At 35.9% G+C, this 19,590-nt stretch overlaps 2 protein-coding genes across 5 annotated transcripts; both read left to right on the forward strand.

Moving 5' to 3' along the window:
• The first annotated feature begins 6,806 nt into the window (after window positions 1-6,806).
• LOC103429980 (MYB-like transcription factor EOBII) lies at window positions 6,807-8,317 on the forward strand. The gene is made up of 3 exons (XM_008368111.4): window positions 6,807-7,032; window positions 7,228-7,357; window positions 7,449-8,317. Exons 1-3 carry the CDS (start codon window positions 6,873-6,875, stop codon window positions 7,954-7,956), a joined length of 798 nt encoding a protein of 265 aa, XP_008366333.1. The 5' UTR covers window positions 6,807-6,872; the 3' UTR covers window positions 7,957-8,317.
• Window positions 8,318-9,584: 1,267 nt separating this feature from the next.
• Window positions 9,585-14,021, forward strand: LOC103429988 (uncharacterized). 4 transcript variants are annotated; one of them, XM_070810900.1, is made up of 4 exons: window positions 9,585-9,881; window positions 11,268-12,012; window positions 12,484-12,647; window positions 12,816-14,021. In XM_070810900.1, the coding sequence occupies exons 2-4, from the start codon at window positions 11,406-11,408 to the stop codon at window positions 13,869-13,871; spliced, it is 1,827 nt and encodes a 608-aa protein (XP_070667001.1). In that variant the 5' UTR covers window positions 9,585-9,881; window positions 11,268-11,405; the 3' UTR covers window positions 13,872-14,021. The 4 variants fall into 4 exon arrangements, with proteins under 4 accessions (XP_070667001.1, XP_070667003.1, XP_070667000.1 ...); XM_070810902.1 differs by having other exon boundaries at window positions 9,635-9,881; window positions 11,268-12,001; XM_070810899.1 differs by having other exon boundaries at window positions 9,655-9,885.
• The last annotated feature ends 5,569 nt before the right edge of the window (window positions 14,022-19,590 follow it).

Here is a 19,590-nt window from a genome sequence, read left to right on the forward strand (position 1 = left end):
ATGATTGGCTTAACATTTGCTAGTGAAATTCCAACTCAACAAAAATATCAAGGCCCAAAAATAATTTTATAATAAGCAATGGTAAATATACTCTATCACGAACTCATTTAGTTTTCGAAATGTGATTGGGCAGTAAGTGTTTCTAGAAACTAGGGTATGCCATGCCACAACATTCCCTTCCAACAAAGAAAACGACAGAGCACAATTAGTTAAATAATTAGGGATGCCCTAACTTTTATCCTAATCTTCTTTGAATTGACACCCGGCCTTAAATAAAATTAAAAAACTAGGCAAAGGTTAGTAGAATAATTAAGGAACCCACATGGTCAGATCTTTCTAGCTTTAAGCACGCACATTCTTAGCTGTTAAACAAGTGCAAGATGTTTCACTTTCTTTGATTATCCGTACTAAACACGGATTAGTGTTGTGTAGAAATAATTAATCATAGAAAATCTGATGTGATATAGTGCCTGAGAAACATATGAACATTTCATACATTTAAGGTTGGTGGCTGTGTAATCAATTGTAATAAATAAAGTAAAGGAGATTATATCTAGGAATTAAAGTTAAGCATGGACGGTTCAAAGTGGAACCGGATCCTCTTTGCGAGGATCTTAGGAATCAGTTCATTTTAGTCATTCATCAATTATCCTACGCTAGAAATTATTTTGAACTTTTTATTTAAAATTGAACACAAACAGTACTTACAAAAACTAATTACACAATGTATAATGAACGACTAAGATGAATTGATTGTAAGAATCCAAAAAAGATCCTCAACCGTTCACAGCCATTCCAATTTCCAAACAAAATACAGTTGAATATCAGAGTACGCAACGAACAAACGAACAAACCGAATATAAAACTTTATTAAATTGAATTGCCAAGAAGGCTACATCTTGACTAACTTAATATTCTACGAGTTACAAAGCATCATATATATGGAGAACTAACATAACCCTAATAAGCAAGAAAACAAAACCCTAATACTAACGGGCTAAGCCCAAATTTAAACAATAAAATAATCCTAAATTCCAACACCCCCCATCAAACTCATGGCAGTACACGTCATGAGTTTGCCAACAAGTAGATGCGGATGCAAGCTCCGTTAGGCGGACACGACAAGGCAAGCGGGCAATGAAGTGAGCAAACGAACAATCCAAGCGAACAAGCAAGCAAGCAAATTCCGGCAAACGATCCAATTACTAACCAGGTGCACAACGTCACTCGAGTGGTCATCAACCCAATCACTCAAGCAATCGTCGTGGTGGTAGGCAACAACAAACTCCATATGGCGGAAGCTTTCTTAAAAACAACCAGTAAAAGCCTAACATGCCATACAACCCGTGGGCCTCGAACCAAGCCAATTATTTTTTATTTTCTCTTTGCGAAGGTCTCCTTCCTTATGTGGTCTTCTTCATACATGCAAAACAAGCACAGCAAATGGGTACGGTTCAAGTGCAGGGCGACGAAGTGGTGCGACGGTGGTCCAATTCATCGAACTTGGCTACAATGAATGCAGTGGCTGGAGCATGGGCAATTTCACTAGTGCGGGTAGGTTGCAGGCAAATGATGTTGGTCTGGTGCGAGAAGGGCAGGTTGATCGTGGAACAATGGATGTAGCAGCAGAGATGGTGGTGCGTGTTGGACTGTAAATGATCCAAGGCGGAGACAAACTGGATCCGAGTTTGTGGTTCTCGGGTCTGGGCTTCATCAAAACCAGTGGCGGTCGCTGAGTGTAGCAGGGGACGATGACATGATGCAGCAAACTGCCTCAATTTTTTTTTTTTTTCAAAACTAATACTGAAAACTAATATCAAACAAACAACATGGATACCCTATTAAGAACAGATTAAATCCCGAAAGATCAAACCTACTCTGATACTAAGTTGAAAATCAGAGTACACAACGAACAAATGAACTAACCGAATATAAAACTTTATTAAATTGAATTGCCAAGAAGGTTACATAAACCGAAGAAGCTACATCTTGACTGACTTAATATTCTACGAGCTACAAAGCATCATATATATAGAGAACTCACCTAATCTTAATAAGCGAGAAAACAAAATCCTAATACTAATGGGCTAAGCCCAAATTCAAACAATAAAATAATTCTAAATTCCAACAAATACAATATGTGGCAAAAGCGCTTTTAGTGTTTGTACTTAGTACTGAAGCTTTTGCGCACCTCGAGAGTGAAACTTTAAACCGAAGCTCGTAGGGTTACTCTATACGGTTAAAGAAGCAACTCTGTTGGGGATGAGCAGGTTGCAATTGGTCAGTTGGCCTATAAGGCCGGTGACTGGCAGCGCTTCTGAGTAACCGGTGACCGGCAGTGCTTCTAAGTAAAATATAAGTTCCTTCGAATAAGAGAACTATATTTATGTAATAAAAATAAATAAACAGATGCATCATGCATGGTAGAACTGAGGTTTGATCTAGCATATGATGGCAAAACAATATAAGGACAATGTACTTGAGAATGATTTTATGAGGAGTAATATTAGGGACACCAAATTTTTAAAACCAAATTGGAAAACCAAATAATATGTCATCAATAAGAAATAAGCACGTTAATCGATACTTAATTAATAATCTAATCATCTACAATCACATCATTTAGTTTACAAATTTGGTTTAAAAAATTTATTCTACCTAGTATTACTCTTTTATCAGGATTGTAAACACTTCGATAACAAAGTACTTTTGAGTGCTTAGTTAACTTCTGGAAAACTCCTATTATGTATTTCTTTAGGAAGTAGTTTTAAGGGGTTTTGTGTGTGTGTGTGTGTGTGTGTGGAGAAAGTGCATATGCAAACGTACTCAAAAGAAGATTTCGAATCTTATAAATATTTTAGTGTCCACTAAGTTTATAAGATTTTTCTAGAGCTTCAAGGGTTTTAACACTAAGTTTATATATATCATTGCCCAGTAAGTTTCTAGGAAAGTAACAAGTAACAAATCATTGTGACTCTTGCGTCTAATATGTCTTAATGTGTTCATCTTTAGAATTACTAATCCACATTAACGGTAACCAAGCTTTACCAAGGTCTACTAGTATATACAAGGTTCTAAAAGATACTAGGCACTAGTCAGGCGGCAAGTTGGACTTTAACACTTAAGCGGACTAGACGGATTGAAGTAAATTTGTTATATATTATATAAATATGTGCCTAATTATACTTAGGATAAATTAGGTTCACGTCCTTCTTTTTGCTACTCCATTGATTAAAATCCTATTCATTTTCAATTTTTGAACAAGGTCCTTGGGTATTAATAACATTATTAATTATTTGAATAATAAAATATTTTTATTGTTAAATATATTCCTTTAGTGTTAAAAATGTTACAATTAGTATATTTATATTTATGGCTAAATTTTTTATCATATATTTTTATTTTTAGTTTGTACCTATTTTTAATTTGTACCAATTTATTTTTCATTTTTAATTTGTACCCATACATTAGTTTCTTTTTGTGCCCATATTTTTTAAAGTTTTATTGGTGTTTGTACCCATGTGTATACCGTCACGTGACATTGTATATTTAATCAATGATAGAAAAATTACATATGGTATATTTATGTTTTATGCCTAAACTTTGTATCATATATTTATATTTTTAGTTTGTACCCACTTTTAATTTGCAACATTTTTTAAATTTGTAGTATTTTCTTTTTAGTTTTATTTTGTACCCATGTATTAATTTCTTTTAGCGCCTATATTTTTTTTAAATTCATTTGTACTAGTATTTTTTTAATCTTTTATCTGTAACCTAATTTATTTATAATGTACCCATTCTTCTTTATTAATGTACAACTTTGTTATATGTGAAATGTACCAATTTTTTTGTAAAATGTACCACTTTTTTTAACACTATGGATACATTCTTTTGCCATTTATTATTTCTTACTTTTACATAGTTTTTATCCATTTATTCAATCAAAATGTTTGAATTTTTTTATTGTAACCGTTTCTAATAGTATTATAATGAGAGATTTTAAATTTATAGGATTATAAATCTCATAAAATATCAAACAATTAATGTCAAAACTATAAAAATATAAATATTAATTGTAATATAATGAGGTGTACAAAGTCAAGGGACTTTGATCAAACTTTGAATACCATTAAAATTTTAGTCAAAGAATGTTAAGGATTAGGGACCACATCCAAAGTATCCTTATACTTATAAAGCACATAATTTCATTGGGATACATAAGTTGCAAAATAAAATGACATATAGATTATAAAGTATTAGAACATAATGAAAACATGAGGAATAAGGATATAATGTGTGTTAATCTAAGTATTCAACAAGTCTCTTACAATATTGGAAAAAATAAAATGCAAAATGAAAGTTTTGTATTTTCGGTCTAAATGAGAGTCTCAACCTAGGCAAGTGTCTAGGTGAGTTTGGGCAGGCTAGGTGGGCGCTTAAGCAGGTCTATGCACCCTTTCTTAATTTTGAAATTCTTAGGTATTAATCGGAACGGTGACCAGCTGCCTAGTGTCTAGATGGGGCCTAAGTGGTGCTAGGTGGAAATTTTTATAACAATGAGTATATAATATGAGTGACTTTAGAACACCATATATTAATGCCAACACAAAACATTTTATATCCGCATGCATGTCAGGTAACGAATGTGTTTACCTAACAAACTTTCTCAAAATACAAGAAACTTGTAATTCTGTTGGTTTGAATCATGCATTCACTCTTAAATCTGAGCTTCGAGTTCCAATTCTCTCCTCCTCCCTATGAGTTCACATCGAAGAATAAATAAATAAACTTGCCCAAAGTTAATATTTATTTGTCTCATAATCCATGATCTTTCATGTGTACAGATTACTTATTTTCATAACATCGCCTTCACCCGCAAATCAATTTTACAATTTTACAACATAAAAAACCCATGCTGCGTGTGGTCCATAAAGCACTATCATTCCAAAAATATAATACAAAATAATAAAAAGTACCACGTGTCTCCTAGGTGACGTTCCAAGACCATCAATACCTAGAGAATTATAATTCCCCAATACCCAAAATGGCATCATCAAATTAATATTTAATTCATCCTTTAGAGTGATTCCTTGGAACAATCTCCTTAAGAAGTAAGCAAATCCAACACCAGGTCGAACCAAATTGGTCCTCTAGTAATTTTCAAGTTAAACAATGCCACCACCGACTTAATTTTAATTTAAAATATATCAGGCTATGCTTAGTATGCTAATGGAGCTACTCATTCTTGTTGTCCAAATGCATAATCACTATGTACGTGGCCTCCATCCATGGAATTCCTATTTCTCTTTTGTCGCACTTCAAGAACTTAACGTTTTGGATCCTACTAGAATATGTCACCCTGTGCAAATGGCATATTTCTAGCTTCCTAAAATGCCTTAACATAGACATTTAGTATTATGATCTAGTGATATTACTTTTCATTTGTAAGTGAGAGGTTTTAAGTTCGGTTCTTGTCAAAGGCGAATTTGAACCACATTATTGTTAGTCCATTGTGAGGCTAATCCCACATCCTCTTCCTTAGTGTAAATAATATCGTTTGTTAAAAAAAATGCCCTTGTTTGAACCAAAAATTTTGATCTTGTTGATTGAAGCATATTAGCCACTTGATTGGTCTAATATTTGGGGTTGATCCATGATGTTAAATCATAAATCATTGATGAAGACACTTAGACCATAAAGATGGATTTTCTACAATGTGAACGCATTTCTAACCATTAAATTGATAGGTTTATTTTTCTCCATGTTTTATGAAAGGGAAGTGTTATTGACACTCCAAAAATCTCATTGTACACTTCTCATAATTGTATTTTTTTTCCTAATATAGAAGTTTGGAGTATAGAATGAGATTTTTTTAGTACTAATAACAATTCCCTTATGAAATCGGTGTATTTTTTCTCACCACTATAAACTATGGTGTATATTCATAATACACCTCATTATCTGACACGTGTCTTTTCACTTAACCATAATTATTTTTTTTTGCAAAATTAAAAAAGAAACATTTAATATAAATAAACAAAGTTAGTTGAAATGACACGTGTTAGATGATGAAATGTATGATGAACATATACTATAGTTATGGTAGTGAGCGAAAATGCTAGATTAATCAAAATTAACTTGATTGTTGTTTCATTAGGTGAATGAGAACACGCACCAAAGGTGCACACCATAAGTTTCCACAAAAAATAAATAAATAAATAAAGGTGCACACCATAGGGAGATCAAACTTAAGTCATGAAACCATCATATAGACAAATTACATACGGAAAAAGTGTGGCAGAGTGTTTTGTGATTGACACCCCAAAATTGTAATCCAAATCTTGCTCTTTATACAAATGTTCACTTGTATTTTATAAAGTTGAGGTGGATAACGATCATATAGCATGTAGGCGCCAATAACAGATATTTTTTTAAGATTATGTTATTAACATTCTACATATTTTATTGTACAGTCTTCATAAGTGTACTTTTTTTTTTACTTATAAAAAATTTTGAGTGCACAATGAATTTCTTGAAATGCTCCATAACAATTTTTTATATATTATAATTAATTAATTCTCAAATCGCAAGTTGAAATCTCTCTCTAAAAGATAAGAAAGATAAATAAATTAAACTGATATTTGTGAGAGATCAGATCGTACCTCAATTAGTGGAAAGCAAAGGGAAGATTTTGAAAACGACAGCAAATTGACTGATGGGATTTTACAGAGTGAGAGGGCTCATGCTGCAGATGTATAAATATGCAAACAACCACTTCCAAAAATACCACACCATTTGGAAGACAACATCTTTGGGTAAGCATACCTATTACCTAAGCATAACACAAAAGTCGTGCTAAGCTTTCACACATGTATTTGGGAATGATGGCAGGTCACCATATGGGTTGGGGTTTGATAGAAGAGGAGGGTTGGAGAAAGGGGCCTTGGACTGCTGAGGAAGATAGGTTGCTTATTGAGTATGTGAGGGTTCATGGTGAAGGCAGATGGAACTCTGTCGCTAGGCTTGCAGGTATGCAACTCCATTCTAGCTAGTACTCTTTGTATATACTAGACCTGAGAAAAATATTATAGCTCAACTAAACTTGCTAACCGGTTACAGTTAGGTCTTGAGCCCTCCTATGTGCATATACATATGTGTGTGTGTGTGTATATCCATTGAATAAATGGGATTAACTTGTATTTTTGTTGTTGTATAATTATATAGGACTGAAGAGAAATGGAAAGAGCTGCAGATTGAGGTGGGTGAATTATTTGAGGCCAGACCTTAAGAGGGGGCAAATTACTCCACATGAAGAGAGAATCATTGTAGACCTTCATGCAAGATGGGGAAATAGGTAAATATTTGTTTACTTATTATTTATATTTTTAGATACTTTTTTCTATTGTTATATGAAGGCTTAATTTGGTCATTTGAAACGAACACAGATGGTCAACAATTGCAAGGAGTTTGCCCGGAAGGACTGACAACGAAATCAAGAACTACTGGAGGACCCATTTCAAGAAAAAGGCAGTGAAAGCGCCTTCTGATGCCTCCGAGAAAGCGAAAAATCGCCTTTTAAGGAGGCAACAGTTTCACCAGCAGCAGCAACAGTTGCAACAGATTAATCAACCAGATGTCAAGAAAATCATGGCCTTACTGGATGAAAATGACAACAATAAAATATCATCCTGCTGGCCTCAAGTGAAGCCGGATTCGGAGACCTCTACTACTACCACTGTATACCCCAACACAGCTGATCAGGAGCAAGGATTCTTCTGCTCCATGTTGCATGGCAATGTCTATATGCCTGAACCTGCCTCCACTAATGAGGACAATTATCTGTGGGATGGTTTGTGGAACTTGGATGATATCCATGGTAATTTCAACACAGCTTCAGCTTGTTCAACAGGCAAACCTAGTCTGCTCACCAACTTGGTCGTTCCCTTTTATTGAATTTCAGAGCAGATTTTGATTATTCTAGTGTAACAAACAAGTGGTGAATTTGGGGTTGTGAAATAATGCGATCCAAGGGTACCTACTTATTTACCATGCTTTTTACTTTTATTTTCAAATAACAGCCTACAATTTTAATTTGGAGGAGAATTGTAATTATTTTAATGTTGCTTTACTTTTATTGGTACTTGCTAGACAAGCTCTTGGAAATCAAAAAGCCATTAGCTTCAAGTATGGAGTTGTATAATTTTTATAGAGGCTTCCCTTTCTCTTCTTCCTCTTCTCTTATGTTTCATCACATAAAAGCTTCGTCTTGTTTTGATCTTATATTCACAATAAGAGTTCGACTACTTCCATCATATTTCCAACATCCTTCCCAAAGTTCAAACTTCTTTTAGGATGAAAACTAACATTTGTACTTCTTAAATATTTGTGTTAGCTATCTAGTAAGATTCAAATTTAAGATGTTTTTCAACAAAATAAAGAGAAATATCTTTAGAATAAAGAGAAATACCGTTAAACTAACAGTCGGCTAGTATGACTCATAAGTACATTGAGAAACATGAAAGTGCACACATGATTGCTTGAAATGCTTCTTTACATTAGTATTTTCTTTTGTGAAACTTTACAGTAGTACTTAACTTGCTCATGTCAAGCTTAGCTTTTAGTGACATCTTTGTCCTCACATCCTTTATGCTGGTTTAAATAAAGTATATAAGAGAAATGCAATCCGATTGTATCATAAAAAAATAGATACAACAAATCTAATGTAGAAATGCAATCCTATTCACTGAAAAGAATTTTTTGTTTAATCACTTTTTACTTCACTACTGTAGCACTCATTTCCAGTTTTGTTAAACGAGTATATATATAGTTGAGTTAAAAACACATGGACCATAGTATTTTCCATAAAAATAAAATAAAAAAAAACACATGGACCATGGTTGTGAATACAAATAAAAAACACACATGCCCACATAATAGATGAATACAGCGTTATTGATAAAATTGCAAAATATTCTCAACGATATTTGATTTTGAGTATATTTTTTTATAAGAATGATCTATAAACGATGATCTATAGATGAATAGTTGAATCATGAAATTACTTCGTAGAGAGGATCCAAACAAGTGATTAATATTGTGTTAAGTTACTAATTTGATTACGCTTGAGCGCATATATATTGTTTTGGGGCTCATTTGAATCGATTTTAAAATAACTGAAAGCGTTTTTAATAAAAATGTTTATGAAACTAATCCTAAGTAAAAATCCCAATGGATCTTGGAAAAACACTTTTAGTACTTCCTGCAAAAAGTACATACCTAAGGCTTCCTCCAAAAAGCACTTTAACTGCTTTTTTTTTGTTTGAACAAATAATATCATTAACACTAAGGAAGAAGGGGTGGGCTTAGCCTCAAAATGAGCTAGCAATAATGTGGTTCAAATTCGCATTTGGTGATAATTGAACCTAAGATATCTGACTTACAAGTGAAAAAGAATATCATTAAACTGTATTAATTTCATCAAACGTATTTTCAATCATTTTAAAAATACTTCTAAATGAGCTCCTTTATTTGTACTCTGGTATTGTTGAGCTGATAAAGGTACGCAGAAGTGGGTTGAGATAGACCAGCCCAATTTTGTATTTGGCGGTAACGCTGAACTTGGACTGGGATTGTTTTCCAATCCACCGCACTTGTCACTGAACAAACAAGAGCCCAAACAAAAGCACCACCGATAGAAACAAAGGCCGAGTTTTTCCACCTTCGGCTTCCATTGCATCTCCGGCCATCTCCAACCACTTTACGCCATCGATGAGCATCCCCCAGCTCCGTCTCTGATTTTCGTTGCCCTCTGGATCTCACACCCTCCTTCTCATAGATCTCGCAGCTTTGTCCTGATCACTCTCGCATCTCAGCAACAGGCAAGTAAGTTTTTTTTTTGTTTTTTTAATGGGTTATTTATTTATTTATTTATTTTAAATCATTAATATGTTTGTGAAAATTGCTCTTTGTTGCTGATTAAATTAGTATCTGAAGATTAAAGCGTAATTTTACCAAATAGAAATGTAATTCTTTACTGGGTTGGGACTTGGTGTTTTTCTGATGCTTAACTGTTAGGGACAACAATGGTGATTGCACTGCATTCTGCACAAGTTCTTTTAGAACAAAGAGAACCCACTTGTCCGAAATTCGATTCAAGTTGTACACTTTCTTAACTTTCTTTGAAGTGTGGAAAACAAGGTTCATTTATTGTTTGTTCTGTAGTTCCGCAATGTTTTATCTAGATGGTGTGTATAATGCTTAACTGGGTTTGGTGTCTATCGGATGCTTAACTGGCTGTGACGACGATGCCAATTACATTATGCACAAGTTCTTCTAGAACAAAGAGAATCCATGCCATGATTTGAGGACTACTCTCTTTTTGGCAAATTGGTTTGGTTTGTAAATTTTCCTTGGTGTGTAGAAACCAATGTGCATTTGGTTCTCTAGTTCTGTGTAATGTTTTGTTTAGATGGTGCTTTTCGATCTTAATAGTTTCCTGGTTTATATGTTTTTTTATCCCTTTATACTAAAAAAATTCTTGCTTTAACATGTTGTCTTGATCTATTATTCTAGACCTTATTGCATCTCTCTGGTCACATGTTTCTCATGCATTTTAATGCTCTCAGCCACGTTGACGTCACAGAATTTTAAACTGCTACGTTTTTGGAAGCTCGATGATGTAGTTGCCTTTCACTAACTTGTGCCAATATACTATAAAACTTTGAACCAGGAAATGGAGACTAAGGGCTGAAATGCATTTTACTAACATGTATACGGAATCTAGTGTTTGTTGCATTGAAGATATTGGTTATCACATTTACTGGGTTGAATTTGCATTAAGATTTTCGTTTCTTGATTGTGTTGGTTTTAGATATGGAGATTGATAAGATGAGTTCTATTTTTAAGTATCATTTCGTTGTCAATGGATAGCACTTCATAAACTTGATCGATATGAAAAGATTCGTGATGAACATCACTGTTAATATTTTGATAGTTAAATATTTCAATCCAACAAAAAGAAAGACGGGAAATATTTCATGTAGAATATATGTTTTTTAATTTATTGTTTTATGCCATAATGATATAAGAATTGTTTATTTTATTCAATTTCTATTTTTAATGTGAAAACATTTATTAGATAGTTCAATTTTATTGTAAATCAAACCCAAACTAGTGTTATTTAACTAATCAATCTTCTTAACCCCATATTAGACCAAACCAATCTTGGTATTATTACTCATTTAAGATGTGAACTTTATGTGCAGGTGACAACAAAGATGGGAGATAAGATATGAACACCTTGGTTAATTGAATCTATATTCATCCTCAAAGCTATTTGAACATCTTCAACGTAAACACAATGACCTTCTCTACTTTCAGATCCCAAACCTAGCCCTACTGAAATGGTGGGACCAAGGAGACACTTCCTCCCACTCCTCCTCTTTTCTCTCTCCGTCCTCTTCTTCTTCTCCTACTACCACTCCTCTCTTCCCCACTCCCCCCCAAGCCCTAACCCTAAATTCACTCTCCTTCCCCAAAATTCTAACTCTAACCCCAATTTCACCTTCATCATCAAGGTCCTTGCCTTCAATCGGCTTGACTCGGTAGCTCGCTGCCTACGTTCCCTTGCTGCCGCTAACTACCTCACTGACGAGGTCCATCTCCATGTCTACGTAGACCATTTTGCCCTCGGGGATCCCCCTTCAAACATTGATCAAAAGTTGCAGGAGTCGCATCACATTTTGGAGTTTGTAGATGGGTTTGAGTGGAAATTTGGGAACAAACTCATCCATTACCGGACTGCAAATGTTGGCCTTCAGGCCCAATGGTTGGAGGCCTGGTGGCCCAGTTCTGACAACGAGTTCGTTTTTGTTGTGGAAGATGACTTGGAGGTCTCACCGCTGTATTACAAGTTCCTGAGAAGTCTGGTTGTGAATTACTATTACAATGCCTCTAACTATCGTCCCTACATCTACGGGGCATCACTGCAGCGACCAAGGTTTGTCCCAGGTACCATCCTATTTTGGTTTCTTTGTTTGTTATTTTTCTTTAGAATATCAATCTTGGAATGCCTTATTTCTAATTTAGTTACCCAAAAAGGAAAATGTAAAAGGGCTTATGGTTAGTACGAGTACTGAATTTCTTGTACTTTGAGCATTGTCCGATAACTGATTCTGATCTGAATGATGTAGGTTGGCAAGAATGTTATAAGATACTAGTTTGCATGATTGTATTATGTAAAGGCAAATCAAATTTCAGTGCTGAATATTTGGATTTCAGTTTTGAATATTTGGATTTGAAAATAAGGTTGCAATTAAATCCTCTTTTAGCTTGGCATATTTCTTTTACTTTTTTGTTCATGAAAACGAATGGAAAAGAAAGGGAGAACCTACCTTTGTAATTTCCATTTATTTGATTTGTTGTTGGCACACAGTAGCAAACTACAATTGGATAAATTTTATTTGATTTGTTGCCTTATAGGTAAACACGGGAACAAACTACAAATGGATGATAGAACACGACTCTTCTTGTACCAACTAGTTGGCACTTGGGGTCAGCTTCTCTTTCCTAAACCTTGGAAGGAGTTTAGGATGTGGTATGACAATCACAAGGCAAAAGGCATTAAGCCATTTCTTGATGGCATGGTACTTTATTACCTTCTAAAATTCGGTTTCTAGATTTGTTTTTTTTTTTTTTTTTTTTTTTTTTAGTTTTTTTCACTATCCCCACTTAGTGGGAAAAGGCTATGTTGTTGTTGTTTAGTTTTTTACAATCTCACTCATTCCTCAGTTGAGATGTTAATTCATGTGCAGGTGACAACAGGGTGGTATAAAAAGATGGGAGAGAAGATATGGACACCTTGGTTCATTAAATTCATTCATACCCGTGGCTATTTTAATATCTACACCAATTTTTTGCACGAGAGAGCGCTCAGTGTCTCTCACCGGGATGCTGGTGTTAATTATGGGAAAACAGCTGGGCCTGATTCCCATGTACTGGATAAAGGTTATCTTGATTCAGATTTTTGGGATATGCAACCATTGAGTGATCTTAAGTGGTATGATTTTTGTTTCAGAGAAAAATTTCCTGACAGAGTTGTTGGGAGCCTTGATGAACTCGGGTCTGTTCTTAATTCTGTGCAGAAACATGACACCGTTATTATTGTGAGCCTATTTGGGGTATCAGAGCTGGCAGTAAGGAACTTGCTCTGCCACTTTGAAAGTCTAAATATATGGAACTATGTACTTATTGGCCCTGAATCTGACTTCGTGTTTGATCTGGCAAGAAGAGGACATCCGGTGATTGGTACAAACCAGTTCCTGAAGAGTGTTGGAGCTTACAAATTGATGTCTCTCCAAGATTCATATGTGGAAATGATCAAGGTCTATGTATTAAAAAAGTGTTTAGAATCTGGGTACAATGCCTGGGTGGTGGATGGGAACATGCTTCCTCTCAGCAGTGACCTTTTTGTTGAGTCTGATCCCTCATACGATTTCTATGTAGGGAAGAGCTCAGAACTTTTCTTTGCCAGAAGATCTTTCGCTCAGAATATTGGTGGTGATGATTTTATATCCAAATTTGCAACAATGGCGAACTCTTTGCTAGTAAGACAGAGCATAAGTTTTGGTTATATAATGGCAAAGCTTTTGGAAGAGAAGGGTGTGAAGGTCAAGAGTCTGGACGAGACAAGCCTTGGTCTCATGATCGTTAACAGTAATGTTAATGAATCTTTGGGGGATGGAAAACAGATGGTCTTTTGGTCTCGTGATATGGCTTCAGATTTAGTTCAGAAGCGGCTTCAAGAATTCGGTATTTGGACTGTAGATGATGACTTGTCTTGCAAGGCTGTTGTTTGTCACCAGTCATAGCATCTGATACCAGTTGTACACATTTGATCTCATGATTTCAATTTTGATTGTAACCTATATGTAGCCATTTGCTTTTTGAATTTTGACTTTCGATTTTTTCCCAGGCATGTTTTTCATTTGCCAAGTTATCGGGAAGATTGTGGTTTGACATGCATGTGTGAGCTTGGTAGCACATAAAGTACGGGAAAAATTCAGGTGTCCCGGTGTGTAAACCTGTTTGTTCCTTTAGGGTGTGTTTGGTACGTGGGACGGGACGGGACGGAACGGGACGAGGCGTTCCGTCCCGCGTTTGGTACGCCAAAAATGGGTGGAACGGGCTGTTCCACGGGACAGATTTTGGGTGTTTTTGCGTCCCACCTCCCCCCTGGAACGGGTTTGTTCCACGTCTGTGGAACACACTGTTTTACCATTTTAAGACAAATATACCCCATGTATTTTTCAAAAATTACACATTCGTTCCGTCCCGTCCCGTCCCGTTCCGTCCCGTCTGCGTACCAAACGCACCCTTAGGTATCGTTTGGTATGCAAACGGGACGGAATGGGACGGGATGAGATGGGACAGAACGGGACAGAACAGAGAGGGAGCAAAGATGCCCTCGAATGGAAACAATGAGGAAGGAGATGGAGAGGTTATAATTTTGTGTTCCACGGATGTGGAAAGAGTCGTTCCAGGGGGTGAGACGGAACGGAAATTCACCCAAAATTTGTCCCGTGGAAAAGCGCTTTCCACCCGTTTTAGGCGCACCAAACGTGGAACGGAACACCTCATTCCACTCCGTTCCATCCTGTCCCACGTACCAAACTGTACCTTAGCATTCATGCTCGTAATTCTTGCACACCTATTAGATACAACCGTATAACTTCACACCTTGATTCCCCTACTTGCTTTCCCTGGTTCGTTAAACAGAGTAGGAGATCTATTGAATCTTGCTTTATTGATGTTGAGTAAATCTTGCACACCTATTAGATACAACCGTATAACTTCACATCCTAACTAAGATTTGTGTAATCATACTAATTATGGTATCATTTCCTCTTTCACCCCAATAAAATAAAAACTCAAAGTAATTAAGTTCATTTACACTTATTAGCTTTCTTCCTAGTGAAATTCCAACTAACAAACAACAATTTCAAGGACCCACATGAGTATATAAACAATTTTTTTTAAAACACTTGCAGTATCTGTTGTGCCTTGGCCCGTTCATTAGTGCGGAAACGAGATTCAGATTACAACCTTACCAAAATCACACTCACAGTTGAATAGAATAAAATACAAGAAATAAAGACACCGAGAAATTTACGAGGTTCGGCAAAAACCTGCCTACGTCCCCGGAGAGATATTACTCTTCACTATGAGAATAACAATACAAGTACACATGAGTTAGATCGACATAGCCCAATCCCAAATCCCTTGTACACCCACTCATAGAATTTTCTCAAAAGTCTCACTCTACCCCAAGAGTTCTTTCACTAGAATACTTTTCACTCTAGCTCTCTTGATTTTCTCTCACCCATGCCCATGCTTTCCATGGGAGAGCCACTTTAGATGCTCTCTGATGCCTTCTCAGGAGAGAGCCGAATGCTCTCTCTCTCTCTTCTCCACTTCGGCTCCTTGCAATTAAATGGACAGAAAAGTGAGTTAACTTCTCCTTTTTTCATAGACACAATGATGATCCATCATGCTCCCTTTTCTCAAAACCCAAAACCACTTTCGGCATGCAAATGGGAAATGAATAAAAAATGCCAAAACAAAAGGAATCCCATGAAACATCATCATTGTCTTCCACTATTAGCCAAAATGAGATATGGACATATTTGGCCACTATTCCGAAAGCATAACACACAAAGTCACTTAATTGTTAACAGCTCAAAATATAAACCAATCACAACAATCTCTACCTTGGCGAATACACCATGCAAAAATCCTTGCACCCATCACCAAAGTCCATTTGCCTTACGTACCAGCATGCACACTCTGAATCCACCTCATTGGTCCTGTTCCGATTCAGTCACTGCCAATGCATGTGCAGATGCTGCAAGCTAAAAATTACAATTTAGCTTCAGACAGGATCTCGACACATCCTCGTCTCCTCCAGCAGGTTTTCCTCCTCTTCATTGTCTGCAACCTGGAAACTCGTCAGCGCTCCCGTTTCCAGTAACAACCCATCGAGCCAGACAAAATTCCCACATTTCCTCCTACCTCAGAACCATCTCATCACCTGTGAATCTCATAGCTCCACCTGCTGCAAAACCCCTGCAACACTTGAGACTAAACATCACCAGGAGAAGTGTTGCTTCGAGTACCTAGAGGGCATACTCAAAGTCTTCCTCCACAAACTTGCTACAACCCGGCCTTGCACCGTAGCAAGGTGGACCCTTGCCTCCGGAACCGGATCTGAACCTGCTGTCTCTCTCAGATCCTCTTTCCAATTTTCTTCCACGATTCCGACCTTTAATAATTTAAGCAGTCTTGTGCCCACCATCATCCATGGTCTCCTTTGTGTATCATTCCACACCAAAGAAGCTTGCTCCTGCTCCAAACTTACTGTAACTTTCCATGCAGTAAAGTTTCACAAGGTTCTCGTACAAATCTGAAAGTGAGATAAGAAGAAAGAGGCCTTTGTCTTCTTCCTCAACATCAACTTTCACAGTTGATCTAAGCATCCCTGAACACGGATTTCATTTCTTCAGGCTTCCATTACTCTCCTTTACCAAGAGTAAAATCGCCTCTCCCTTTAAACTGCTCAACTGAAAATTCCATGGTGAACAACAAATCTGGACCTCCAACGAACCAAGCTTCCAACGAGCTCTGATACCAATTGTTGTGCCTTGGCCCGTTCATTAGTGCGGAAACGAGATTCAAATTACAACCTCACCAAAATCACACTCACAGTTGAACAGAATAAAATACAAGAAATAAAGACACCGAGAAATTTACGAGGTTCGGCAAAAACCTGCCTACGTCCCCGGAGAGATATTGCTCTTCACTATGAGAATAACAGTACAAGTACACATGAGTTAAATGGACATAACCCAATCCCAAATCCCTTGTACACCCACTCATAGAATTTTCTCAAAAGTCTCACTCTACCCCAAGAGTTCTTTCACTAGAATACTTTTCACTCTAACTCTCTTGATTTTCTCTCACCCATGCCCATGCTTTCCCATGGGAGAGCCGAATGCTCTCCCCCTTTAGATGCTCTCTGATGCCTTCTCAGGATGCTCTCTCTCTCTCTCTTCTCCACTTCGGCTCCTTGCAATTAAATGGACAGAAAAGTGAGTTAACTTCTCCTTTTTTCATAGACACAATGATGATCCATCATGTTCCCTTTTCTCAAAACCCAAAACCACTTTCGGCATGCAAATGGGAAATGAATAAAAAATACCAAAACAAAAGGAATCCCATGAAACATCATCATTGTCTTCCACTATTAGCCAAAATGAGATATGGACATATTTGGCCACTATTCCGAAAGCATAACACACAAAGTCACTTAATTGTTAACAACTCAAAATATGAGCCAATCACAACAGTATCAACTCTATCTAAAAATAAATAAATAGAGCAGAATTAAATACAAATCGTGATGAATTGACTGAGTTTTCAAAAGACAACAATATGATTACATTGTTTCTAGAAACTCTCTTAGGTAAACAATTAAGGCTTCTGTAATCCCACGTCTTGCCCTAAATTATGTCCCAATCTTCTTTGGAGTGACACACTAACAAAGAAAAGGGTAGTGGTTTAGTAGAATAATTAAGGAACCCATATATCACATTTTTCTAGTTTAAGGTGTTTCACTTTTCTAGAAATGTTAATTAATCCAAGAATCTGAGATTTTGATTCGGTGACAAAAAAACGTATGAGAATCTCATCCAACTAAGGTTGGTGGGTCTGATGATAAATAAAAATCAGAATAAGGAGATTCTACTAATTATTTGATCTAAGTGATAAAGTTAGGATTTTTTTTTTTTTTTTTTTTTTTGGAAGTGTTGAGACTAACAAGGCGTTCTCTTACTAGAAATGCATTCAAATGGACATATCTACGCACGGATAGTGTACCATTGGAATGCATGATATTTATATATGTTATAGGCAGTGCAACTGAAACAATATATATTAATTTTAATAGATATTTTAAGAGAATTTATCTCCTCTTGGTACGTATTAATTTGTCAACATTAGTGTTTCAAGCGCAATCAAATATTTTTTCATGTGATATGTGGCTTCCAATGAGTTGTGTTGTACGATGTAAGTTTTAACTTCTCATGTTTAGTTGATTCATTACTTCTTAATACAACGATATTAGGTGTCGAATTACCATTTCATATATATGAATTTAACTTAAGATCTATCACTTATAACCAAAGAGAAACATTATTAAGTAGCAATGCTAGTGGCTTGTTTCGTTACTTGTTAGAGTAATATATGTAATTGTACAGACCGTCCATCGATTTTAGTTTTTCAGTTCCAGATCTTATATTTGCTCTAACATTATCAAATGAAAATTAAAGTCAATGCATAAAACAAAATCATTCAAAAAGTAAAGTAAAAAGCACCAGGTTCCCCCATTTTGATGAACACACCGTCAATACCATAGAATTCTAATGGCATCACCAGATTATATTTAATTCAGAGTTTTCAGTGACTAATTGGAACAAATCTCCTTAAGAAGTAAGCAAATCCAACACCTGGTGAAAACCCATTAGCCCTCTAAGTAATTTTCAAGTTCACAACATTCCACCACCCACTTATTCCTACTGTAAAATTTGTTATACTATGCTCTTCTAGTTCTTCTTGTCCTAACATGCATGCAGAAGTTCTACATATACGTGGCTTAAAGCCATGGGATTCTTTGTGTATCTTTTGTCTCACTTCACATTAAACCAAAAGATTTAGATCCACCCAAAACAATATCTTAAGCTTTGGTTTCCAAAAATGCTTATCTTGAGCCAAGTATAGTTTAAGGGAAATGATTTCCGCCATCATATTTTTCTTACGTATACATCTATTTATCTATGTTTGTTGATTCTCCTTTGATTTATTGTTATTCATTAAAGATCATAAATGAGCAATAGTACCAAGGGAGAAAAACAATGTTTTCAAATCGCTTTCCTACCCTAACTACATAACATTTGTAGTTGATAATCCTAAAGACAGTTGCACTTGTCAGCTGTTAGTGCATCAACAATAATACTACCAGAAAATACCATTTCCCCGACCACATTTTGCTAGACAAATCTCCCTTCGTTTGCAAAAGGGACTTTACTCGACGAAAACAAAAAGTGCTTGGGCAAATCTGGACCATCTAGGGTTTTATATGTCAGAGGTTTTGCTTGACGAAATATTTTTGCAAGGCACGCTAGGCCATGTTTTGGCGCCAGGGGAAAAATGGCGCTTATTGTGTAAAAGTTTGCTCGACAAATCTTCCAGATTTCATCGCACAGGTGTAATTTAGTGTTTAGGGTTTTTATTTTGTTGAGTAAAAGTGAGAGACATGGTTGATATTTAATTCCTTCAATGATTTTCGCAGTCTGCAAAATTAATTTCAACAATCCAACCATCAAACGTGTTTATATATACTCCAAGATTGCATACCAAAAACAAACTTTCATGGATTAAGTATGGGACGATATCCTCCGACAGTTAGAAACCAAAATTCACGATTTAACGGTCACTTTATCTCCGATTTTGATGTTTTTTTTACTATACAATCGT

The sequence above is a fragment of the Malus domestica genome, chromosome 13 (assembly GCF_042453785.1).
Source record: "Malus domestica chromosome 13, GDT2T_hap1".
Classification (NCBI taxonomy): domain Eukaryota; kingdom Viridiplantae; phylum Streptophyta; class Magnoliopsida; order Rosales; family Rosaceae; genus Malus; species Malus domestica.

Coding starts and splice junctions, on each gene's coding strand:
- LOC103429980 (XM_008368111.4), top strand. CDS start 6,873: ATGTATTTGGGAATGATGGCAGGTCACCATATGGGTTGGGGTTTGATA. Junction 7,033..7,227: donor CTCTGTCGCTAGGCTTGCAG/GTATGCAACTCC, acceptor ATAATTATATAG/GACTGAAGAGAAATGGAAAG. Junction 7,358..7,448: donor CATGCAAGATGGGGAAATAG/GTAAATATTTGT, acceptor AAACGAACACAG/ATGGTCAACAATTGCAAGGA.
- LOC103429988 (XM_070810900.1), top strand. CDS start 11,406: ATGGTGGGACCAAGGAGACACTTCCTCCCACTCCTCCTCTTTTCTCTC. Junction 12,013..12,483: donor GCGACCAAGGTTTGTCCCAG/GTACCATCCTAT, acceptor GTTGCCTTATAG/GTAAACACGGGAACAAACTA. Junction 12,648..12,815: donor AGCCATTTCTTGATGGCATG/GTACTTTATTAC, acceptor ATTCATGTGCAG/GTGACAACAGGGTGGTATAA.